The following is an 11,208-nucleotide window of genomic DNA, read 5'->3' as shown; positions in this document are numbered from 1 at the left end:
CACTACCTTGCCCTCCGTCCACCGTCCCCTCCGCCGTCCCGTCATCGGTCACAGCCCCGCAGCCTCCGGTCTCCAATCCGGCGCATGCGCTGTGGGTGCAACAGGATCAAGGGATCCTTTCCTTGATCGTTTCCTCTCTAACCAGCGAAGTCATGTACTTGGCTGTCGGCAAGGCAACGTCACGCGAAGTTTGGGAGTCGATCACTGCAGCTTTCGCATCCCAATCGCGCACCAGATGCCTCAGCCTCCTAGGGCAATTTCAAACCCTACGGCAAGGCAACTCGACGCCGGCTGAATATCTAGGGCAAGCGCAGATGCTTGTCGAGGCATTGTCGTTGGCCGGACGCCCCTTAACTGCCGATGAGCAGATCTTGTACGTTCTCCGGGGATTGCGACCGGAGTTCCGTTCCATGGCGAGCACCTTGACGGCGGCTGCGACGCCAATCACCCTTCCGCAACTGGCCGATCATCTTCAGGCCCAAGAGTTTCTTCATGCAGAAGAGCTAGGCGGCGCAGATCTCTCGCAGTCGCACAACGTGCCCGCAGCATTTTACGCTGGACGTGGCAGAAATGGATCCAATACCGGCGGCCGTAATTCCGGTGGCCGCGGCGGCAGGTAGTGGCGCGGTCGTGGAAATGGCAATGGAGGGCGTAACGGTGGCCGTAATTCCCCGAGGTGTCAAATTTGCCGGAACTATGGTCACACTACCGTGAATTGCTTTCGGCGTTACGATGACAGACCGGCGCAGCAAGCCCATGCGGCGTTCTCCGGCGATGGCGCAATCTCGACGGCCCATGCCACACCCGACGTCGGCTTGATTGATCAGTTTGAGCCGTACACTAGAAACGATGTTCTAAAAGTGGGAAATGGTTCAGGTTTGGATATCACAAGTGTGGGTCGCACGGTTATTCCCTCTAAGTTGCACCCTTTAAAAATGACCAATATTCTTCATGTCCCAAATTTGTCACTGTCATTACTTTCTGTTTATAAATTCACTAATGAAAATGATGTGTTTTTGAATTTCATAAAAATTGCTTTCTTGTGAAGGATTGCACCACTCAAGCAGTGCTTCTTAAAGGTGTCACATCGGGCGGTTTGTATCGGTTGTTACTTCCTCACAATCATAAAGCCTTCCTTTTCGCCCGAGCGTCGTCAAAGATTTGGTATCAGCAGTTGGGTCACCCGCACAGTCAAGTCCTGCACCGTATTCTTAAACACTGTCCAGTCACTTCTCCTAAAGATCACGCCTTAGAAGTCTGCTCGGCCTGTCAACTCGGAAAATCGTCACGATTCCCATTAGATAGGGTTTCAAATAACAGTACTTCTGTATTAGATTTAATATTCACGGATATATGGGGTCCGTCACCTGTTATTTCACATTCTGGCTACCGCTATTTTGTACTTTTCGTAGATGACTATACCAGGTATACCTGGTTTTATCCACTGCGTGTAAAATATGAAATTTATAAAATTTTTACTTTGTTTCGGACAATGGTAGAACGTCGATTTTCGCGTTCTATCAAAGCCATACAGTCTGATTTGTGAGGGGAATACTGTCACCTACATAACATTTTTGAGTCATTAGGTATCTCGCACCGTCAGTCATGCGCTTATACCCACGAACAAAATGGCAGGGTAAAACGCCCTAACCGGCACATAGTCGAAACAGGGCTTTCTTTACTCGCCCAAAGTTCAACACCTCTAAAATACTGGGATTATGCCTTTGAGTCAGCCACGTTTCTGATTAACTGCTTACCCTCCTCCGCCATACAGTTCCAAACTCCTCATTTCCAAATATACAACACTCATCCGCTGTACACATTTTTTCGTGTCTTCGGCTGTCGTTGCTACCCATATCTTCGACCCTATAATCGTCACAAAATTGAGTACCGCTCTGCCCCTTGTGTCTTCTTAGGTTACCCAGTCACTTATAGGGGATACCGCTGCATGGACCTTAACACTGGTAGAATCTACACCTGTCGCCATGTTCGTTTTGATGAAAACGTTTTTCCGTTTCAGGAACCCTTGCAGGAGATTGTCTCTTCATCTTCTACAGATTTACCCTGGGCAACTGCTCCTGTCTGTACGACTACCTCTCCATTGAAGTCAGATCCTACCGTCTCGGATCCCTTTGTTCCCCCGAGTGACTCATCTCGAACACAGACTGACTCACGTTCGTCATCCACTTCCGAGACGCAAACACCTACTGCTCAAGGTAAAACTAAACAGGCTACAGCAGGTGTTCATGCTATGCGCACGCGCAAAAAGACCAAGGGTACAGGGGAGCAATTTTATGCTTTACATACCACCACAGACCCAACTTGCTATACTCAGGCCGTAAAACATTCTCACTGGAGGGATGCAATGGATCAAGAGTTCAATGCCTTACTGCATAATAACACATGGAAATTAATACCAGCAACTCCGCTTATGAATATTGTCGGCTGTAAATGGGTTTTCCGCACCAAACGCAAAGCAGATGGCACTATTGAACGGTATAAAGCTCGACTAGTTGCAAAAGGGTTTAACCAAGTTGCTGGAGAGGATTTCTTTGACACCTTCAGTCCGGTAGTGAAACCCACCACAGTCAGACTTCTGTTCTCGCTTGTTGTTTCACATTCCTGGGTTCTGCGTCAACTAGACGTTCATAATGCCTTCTTGAATGGGCATCTATCCGAAACAGTTTATATGAAGCAACCTCCAGGGTACGAAGATCCTCTCAATCCCGATCACGTATGTCAGCTACAGCGTTTTCTTTATGGGCTAAAACAAGCACCTCGTGCCTGGTTCAAACGACTGCACGACTTCCTACTCTCTGCCGGTTTTGCGTCCTCCAAAACTGATGTCTCCTTTTTTAACTTCACATCTGGTGATTCTCGGGTTTTTCTTCTTGTTTATGTTGATGACATCATCATGATGGGTAACGACGCCGCGTTGGTTGGTTCTCTCCTTCTCCGCCTCAGTAGCACCTTTAAGATCCGGGATTCTCTCCTTCTCCGCCTCAGTAGCACCTTTAAGATCCGGGACTTAGGTGCCCCTGGGTTCTTCCTCGGGATACAGACTCTGTCTTATGGTGGTGGATTTCTGCTCTCCCGGATACAGACTCTGTCTTATGGTGGTGGATTTCTGCTCTCCCAGAAGCGGTATATGCAAGACATTCTTGTTCGAGCGGGCATGACTGACTGCAAAGCGCTAGCCACACCAGCGGCTGTTACCCAGTCCACCTCACCGTCATTGGAGCCCCATGACAATCCTACGCAGTATCGATGTATTGTGGGCGCCTTACAGTATCTGACTATCACCAGGCCAGATTTGTCCTTTTCTGTGAACCGGCTTTGTCAGTTCATGCACTCGCCCACGGCAGATCACTGGGGATTGCTTAAGAGGGTTTTGCGTTATGTTAAAGGTACACTGGAAACGGGCCTTCATATTGCACCGTCTACGCATTCTACTCTACATGGTTATTCTAACTCCGACTGGGCAGGGTATCCAGTTGACAGGAAATCTACTAGTGGCTATGCCGTGTTCTATGGTTCTAACCTGATCTCATGGGTCTCTCGGAAGCAACGCACGGTTGCTCGCTCCTCTACAGAAGCCGAGTACAAGGGTTTAGCTGACCTCGCTGCAGAAGTTACCTAGGTGATTTCCTTACTTCGGGTGAATTCACAGTCAGCTTTGTCTCCACTCAAGATCAGATAGCGGACATCTTCACCAAACCGTTACCTGCACAGCGCTTTTCTACTCTCCGCACCAAGCTCAATGTTGTCTCCTCTCAACCTTGCGCTTGAGGGGCCAAGCTCAATGTTGTCTCCTCTCAACCTTGCGCTTGAGGGGGTGTATTAACCATGTCACATTATATTATTATACTATATGTTTATATTAGTTGAATCAGTAGTTTAGTCATTATACTATATGTTTATATTAGTTGAATCAGTAGTTTAGTCAATAGTCAAGTACCTATAGGCTAGGAGAGTTTTATGCTAACTCTCATATAGGTACTGTTTGTATCTGTAATTCAGTTAATCAAGGAAATCCTACGTTCATCCACCTAATCATATAAAAAAAGCTTTTTTTTTTTAAAACCCAACATTCAGCATGTTTTATTTTTTTCTCACTATAACTCTCTCCCCTTTCTAGTCATGTAATCTTGACAAAAACTCATTAAAGAAATCAACTGATGTTGTTGCTCTTAGTTGACCTCTTAGTTGACTGCTTAGTTAGCAGCTTGAGGATTATAAAATAGCCAATCAAAATAAATTTGTCTCTTGAAATTTTATGAACATTTTTCATCCAAAAATATTATTTAAATCCATCTAATACAATTAACCAAAGAAACACACTTCATTTAAGTCCAACAATAATACTCCGTATAAGTAGGTGGGTGCAAATTTAGTGTTAAGTTAGAATAGATCCCCGCCATTTATTCACATATTTATGGGTATTGAATGAATGAAATTTAGTTCATTGCTTTTTAATTAAAAATATTTTGATTTAATTAACGGTTCTAATTCCAACAGATCAACACCCTCCCGGTCGAGTCTGTACAAAATCTTTTTAGTACAGTTTATTTTTCTTGTGTAATTTATAAGTTATTATATGAGAATAAGGTTGATACAGACACGCAATACATACATTCTAATAATAGCTGAGAATTTCTTTGTCTAAAAAATTGAATAAACAACTTTCGTATAAATTTTGCACAAAAAGACTCAATGACAGCCCAACGGGGCTTGAAGGGCCTGCTACTCTTTGGATATATTGTACGAATAAGCCCATTGTCTTAATGGGCTACCCCAATTAATAGTCCAAGGATTGTAGTTCAAGTAAGACAATTTTTATCGTGAACCAGGGCACTGTAAACCATGATTCAATACATAAAATTTAACTTTATAATATACAGAATTCATATTTATTATGCATAAAATTCATATTCAAACTCGACTCACGTCTTATCATTTATTATGATTTAACATAAGAAAAAATTCTACTTTTAGTCATCGACTATTGTGACATTATCACATTTATTTATTTATATTCTTTTAATTTTGTTATATTACATCTCTGACTTTAAACAAGTTATACTTTTAGTCCTTGACTATTGTGGCATTGTCACATTTAGTCCTATTCTTTTAATTTTGCCATATTACATCTATGACTTTGAGCAATTTTTCACTTTTAGCGATCGACTATTGTGACATTGCTACATTTAGTTTTATTCTTTTAATTTTGATATATAACAAAGAAAAAAATCCTTACACATATCATAACTCATATTTCGAATACATTAGAAATATCGTAAATATCAAAGTTTGTAATATTGTATGAGTTATGATATGTATAAGGATTTTTCCTTTTGTTATATGTCAATTTAAGGATATAACGTGGCAAAATTAGAATTGAAAAAAAAAAATTCTTATACATAACGTAACTCGTATTTCGAACACATTAGAAATATCGTAAATATCAAAGCATGTTATATCGTAAGTCATAGAAATATGAGTTACAATATGTATAAGGATTTTTTTTTCCTTTGTTATATGTCAAAATTAAAATAATATGACTAAATGTGGTAATGCTATAATAGTCGATGACTAAAAGTGAAAGTTGCTCAAAATAAGAATGTAATATAATAAAATTAAAAAAATAGGACTAAATGCGATAATATCACAATAGTCGAGGATTAAAGTTGAAAGTTCCTCTATAACATATATAATTAATCTGCAGATGAATCATACAACATTATGATGCTTATGACATGACAAGTCACATGCAAGCATACAATTATGAATATCTAATTAATTACGTTAATAATAGTATAGGTGGTAAGTAGAAAGAAATTATTAGTAGCACGCAATGTGCTTACTTTTTTTCATTTTTGTCAATGCATTCTCAAAAAGCTTTACCCACTACCTTTGAATTCTCAATAAATGTAATTGAAACATAAATTTTACAGACGACAGTCAACACATTCATTTATTCCCTTCTCTTCACTTCTAATTTGTAGGTTATTTGGTCACCTACCAAAACGGAAAATTTTCTTGCATTTATAAACAACATTATAAATTATGTTTAAATAAAAAAATAATTTTATTCTTTCAATTATGTAACTTTGGCTGTTTTAATCTTTATCTTTCAACCGTTTCAAAAAACATCTATAACTTTATTTAAAAAAAAAAAGTTGTAATTTTTTCTTTTCTATTTTTGCCATTGCCGAGTGGGTGAAATGGCCAACCGTTAACATGACCATGGCCAAGTATGAGCTATGGCGTAGCACTCTAAAATTTTAATGATATAATCTCTCTTAGAACGAAGTTTATAAATGGAAATGTTGTTTTCGATCCCTAAGTTATATATACTTCTAGGCCCGAACGTCCTCAGCGCACTCATCCAATAATCTTAACTCTTAAGGCACATAACTCATGATTCCACAGGTAACAAATTAATGTCTTAATTGCTTGTGTTGATGACTCAGAATTCACATGCTACAACCAAGCTGTGAAAAGTTCTGAATGGAGAAACGTGGATGAAGAATTTAATGCAATGCTGCACAACAACACTTGAAAGCTGGTCCCACATGAAAGAGATACGAATATGATTGTATGCAAATGGGTTTATCAAATCACAAGAAGAGCTGATGGTACGATTGAACGATACAAAGCCAGATTTGTTGCAAAATGGTTCAATTAGGTTGAATGGGAAGATTATTTTGACACTTTTAGTCCAATTGTCAAAGCAACTACTATAAGGCTTCTCTTTGATACGGTACTCAAGCCAAGACCCTAACTCCACCACAAAAGCTAGCTCATGAGTGGAGGTTTGGCCCCAACTTAAGTATCACTCCACAATCTCTTGTGGAGCCGATGTGGGATCGTATCATTGCCCACCCCTTGAGAAGTCGACGTCCGCGGCGGCTTACTCTAGACGGCTCACACTCCAGACTCTTCTCGGCACCAGGTAGCCCTTTTCCCCTTTGGATGGCTTCACTCTGGACCTTATCAAGCACCAGGTAGCCCTTTTCTAGGTCGCCCCCTCCGCTAGGCCGGCACCGGAAGAGTGGATGGCTTCACTCTGGATAGCTTTCACTCCGGACTCTTCTCGGTTCCCAGGTCGCCCCCTCCGCTAGGCCGGCACCGGAAGAGTGGATGGCTTCACTCTGGATAGCTTTCACTCCGGACTCTTCTCGGTTCCCAGGTCGCCCCCTCCGCTAGGCCGGCACCGGAAGAGTGGATGGCTTCACTCTGGATAGCTTTCACTCCGGACTCTTCTCGGTTCCCTTTGAACCTTAGCAAGCACCGGGTAGCCCTTTCCCACTACACTCCAGCCTCTCAACGAGAGCACCAATGATACGGTACTCAAGCCAAGACCCTAACTCCACCACAAAAGCTAGCTCATGAGTGGAGGTTTGGCCCCAACTTAAGTACCACTCCACAATCTCTTGTGGAGCCGATGTGGGATCGCATCACTCTTATCTCTTGCTATAACAAATGATTGGTTTGTCAGACATCTTGATGTTCACAATGCTTTTCTCAATGGTTCTCTAACTGAGAATCTCTGCATGAAGCAACCACCAGGGTACATTGCAACAACTTTCCCACCCAAGTTTGCAAGCTGCAACGGTCTCTTTATGGTTTGAAACAGGCTCCACTTGCATGGTTCAAAATGTCTCCAGGATTGTTTGCTCTCAATTGGTTTCAATATATCAAAGATAGATGTATCTCTATTTATTTATTCTACTACTAATGTTCACATTTCTGTCATTGTCTATGTTGATGGCATACTAATTATGAGCAGCAGCAACAATTTCTTGGCTTGTGTAAGAAGCAAACTAGTTGACACTTTCAAAATTCGTGATATGGGACAACTGAGCTTCTTTTTAGGAATTGAGACAGTACACAATAAGGGGGCGTTTCTTCTATCACAACAGAAGTATATGCTAGAGATACTCAAAAGATTAGGGATGGAACACTGCAAACTAATTTCTACACAGTTTCCAGTTAACAACAAGTTAAGTGCATCAGACTCCTCTCAACTGTATGATTATCCAACACAATATCGCATAATAGTTAAGGCAATTCAATATCTCAACCATCACTCGTCTAGATCTCATCATTGACGTACAAACAAAAGATTTATAGAACCACAAAATGGACTCTGCATTTCCATTTATTAGCGATTACAAATACTAGGCCATGATGTTTATAGTTATCGCATAACATCAATTATATTTAAAGATCGTAATAAATTTTTATAGTATTTTATTGCATAGTATCATAAGAGCATCCACAATAGTTCTCCCCTTATCTTTCCATTTTTATGGATTCAACTCTTCCGCATCACCATATAATTTCCTATCTCATTTTTTCTCAGAAAATGTACTTAAACTTCCAAGTTATACTCCCTATCCCTATTTTTACTCCCTCATACAAAAGTTTGATGTTGACACTTTCCTTGGGACCCACAGGATGCAGATAACCTATCATATCTTGCTAGTCAGGGAGTAAAAGTGATGGAATAGAAAATGGGAGCCCATGTAGTAGAACTCTTTTGTTTACTTTTCTATTTTAATAATTTAACTTTAAAATTACAATTTCAATTTTGAATAAAAATAAATTTAAATAAAAAAAATTCTTTGAATTATAAAATATAATTTCAATAAATAATCAAAATATAATTTCATCAATTAAAATTCGTATTTGAAATCATTTACGAAACAAATTAATATTTCGTAACATACACAATTTTAAATACTAAATATAACAATTAATATAATTAAAATTTTTAAAAATAAATTAATTTGAAATATAAAAATAAAAGTAAAATTAAAATTAAATAAAATACTATAACAATCAACATCCATTAAAATTAAATAAAATACTATAACAATCCACATTCATTCGCTGCTGTTTAATATAAAGCAAAAGGTGGATGACAACTTTGCGATTAAATTGTGGCACATGAGTGACACGAGTCACGAGGGCGCTTCACGCTCCCTCCGGAGAATATCTCCCTACCCCCCTTTTCTCCTCTAACCATATTCTCCCCCTTTTTCCCTCTTCTTCNCCCCCCCCCCCCCCCCCCCCCCCTCTTTCTCCATCATTGGGAATGCTCTAATCGAGAAATAATAAATGCATTTAAGGTATTAGATTAACTTATTCATCTCTAATTTTTTTTATTCTTATCTTTTGACTACTTTAGAATATGTTCTTAATTTCTTTCTCTTTTTTTTTTTAAATTACAAATTTCATCACTCAAACAATAGAATTACGAATATTCATTGCAATTTGCCTTATATTTCATATTTGATTAGCTTAATTTTTTTTAATGAAAATAAATTTATATATATATTATCTAATACAATTTGTTTTTAATACAACATCCACTATCGTCATCACCGATGAGACTAATTCAGATTTGACTCGAGAACTGAATCTCCGACTTACAGTTAAATTAATAGTACACTTACCAACTATACTAAATTGTAGGGTCATTTGATATAATAATGAAAAATGCGTATGGGCTGACAGTAATTTGTGTGAATAATTTTCAACAACAGATGATTATAATAAATAGAAATAAATTTAATTTCCACTGATGTGAAAGTCTTAATATATACTCCGTATTTAATGATTCTTCACAGAGAAGGACAAGAAGAAGAAAGCCCTCGTTTCCACCTTCAGAATTACACTCATCATCATCTTCTTCATCTTTCTGGCAAAACTGTCTTTTTTAATTTTCTGAATCACATATGGCTGCTTCTCCTCTCCCCCTTATCATAATCTCTGCCTAGCGAAAATTTGCCTAAATAGAGTAAACAAAATTAACAAAAAAAGGAGATCAGAGATGGGAAGATCACCTTGCTGTGACAAAAACAATGTGAAGAAAGGGCCATGGTCTGCAGAAGAAGATGCCAAGTTAAAGGCATTCATTGAGCAGCATGGCACTGGTGGCAATTGGATTGCTTTGCCACAAAAAATTGGTACCAAAACCCTAACTTTTCATTTTCTTTTGCTCTTCAATTCTTTCTTTCTTGATAGTTAAAAGTGCTGTAATGTTGGGCGAAGGCCGGTTTAAGTCCAACAGCACCAAGTGACAACGAGGATTGCTGGGCGGAGACTTAAAAGGGACAAGTCCAGCACCCGGTCTATAAAAAATGTGACGGGTATAAGAAAATAAAGTAACTGTAGTTTTCTGCCTAGTGGTAAGCGTTTGATCCTAATAAGTAGTATCAGAATTAGGTTACGGATTTGAGTCCCAGCAAGGGATGCTTGATCCTAACATGTAACTGTGTTAACTGATTATTGATTTTATCATATGTGTTATTTTGTGGGAAATTGACTAGGGCTTAAGAGATGCGGGAAGAGTTGTCGTCTTAGATGGCTGAACTATCTCCGTCCAAATCTCAAGCATGGAGGATTCTCAGAAGAAGAAGATACAATAATCTGCAGCCTCTACATAAGCATTGGGAGCAGGTAATTAGTTAAAATTAAATTATTTTATTACCTAGAACTGTTCTTTCAATTTAATCTTAATTTAATACCATAATGTTGGACTTGGACCAGGTGGTCTATAATTGCAGCACAGCTCCCTGGAAGAACTGATAATGACATAAAGAATTACTGGAACACTAAGCTCAAGAAAAAGCTCTTTGGCAAGCAGGTCAATGACCATGGCCACAGCCTTATTAGGGCTAACCAAAGGTCAAACCTGCAGCCAGAAATGGTCTCGTGTGGGCCCACGTCGTCCCCGAATAATATAAATATTTATCAAAATCCTAGTTATCCAGAGCTAGTATCGGAACCCGTCCTATACCCTAAAGAAGAGTCGGGTTTCAAGAACCCTGCTCATCTGACAGATACTTTACCCATTGTCAACTCTATTTTATCAAGTGCTGGTGAATACACTATGGAGGATTGTTTGATTAATCAAATGGTGTACAACGTTAATCCGCAAAACTTGGAGGGTGTTGAGTTCTTGTGTGACAACATATTCTATAATTGGAAAGATGGGAGCAGTAGTAGCAGTGCAGGAGGCTTGGATTGGAATGAGATTAATGAGATACAGTCTTTGGTGCCATCCCCTCCTTCTCCTCTAGCTTCGAGTTACGAAGGTCTTGAACCAGCTGGAAACAGTGTGCAATTGCCTGCATTTGGGTAGAATGTTGACATGATACTTCAAGACGTTGACTAGTTTATATCTTATGGGTTTTG

The 11,208-nt window shown here is 39.5% G+C and overlaps 1 protein-coding gene across 1 annotated transcript; it reads left to right on the top strand.

Annotated features, from left to right (window-relative positions):
* Nucleotides 1-9,629: 9,629 nt before the first annotated feature.
* Nucleotides 9,630-11,208, top strand: LOC116028089 (transcription factor MYB36-like). Its single transcript, XM_031269886.1, has 3 exons — nt 9,630-9,977; nt 10,341-10,470; nt 10,561-11,208. The coding sequence occupies exons 1-3, from the start codon at nt 9,842-9,844 to the stop codon at nt 11,153-11,155; spliced, it is 861 nt and encodes a 286-aa protein (XP_031125746.1). The 5' UTR covers nt 9,630-9,841; the 3' UTR covers nt 11,156-11,208.

Source organism: Ipomoea triloba, chromosome 8 (genome assembly GCF_003576645.1).
Source record: "Ipomoea triloba cultivar NCNSP0323 chromosome 8, ASM357664v1".
In the NCBI taxonomy this organism is placed as follows: domain Eukaryota; kingdom Viridiplantae; phylum Streptophyta; class Magnoliopsida; order Solanales; family Convolvulaceae; genus Ipomoea; species Ipomoea triloba.
This window is presented reverse-complemented; position numbering and strand designations above follow the sequence as displayed.

Excerpts from the sequence above, each read along its gene's own strand:
- LOC116028089 (XM_031269886.1), top strand. The coding sequence starts at position 9,842 with ATGGGAAGATCACCTTGCTGTGACAAAAACAATGTGAAGAAAGGGCCA. Across the intron at positions 9,978-10,340 it reads TGCTTTGCCACAAAAAATTG|GGCTTAAGAGATGCGGGAAG; the intron begins GTACCAAAACCC and ends GAAATTGACTAG. Across the intron at positions 10,471-10,560 it reads TACATAAGCATTGGGAGCAG|GTGGTCTATAATTGCAGCAC; the intron begins GTAATTAGTTAA and ends GACTTGGACCAG.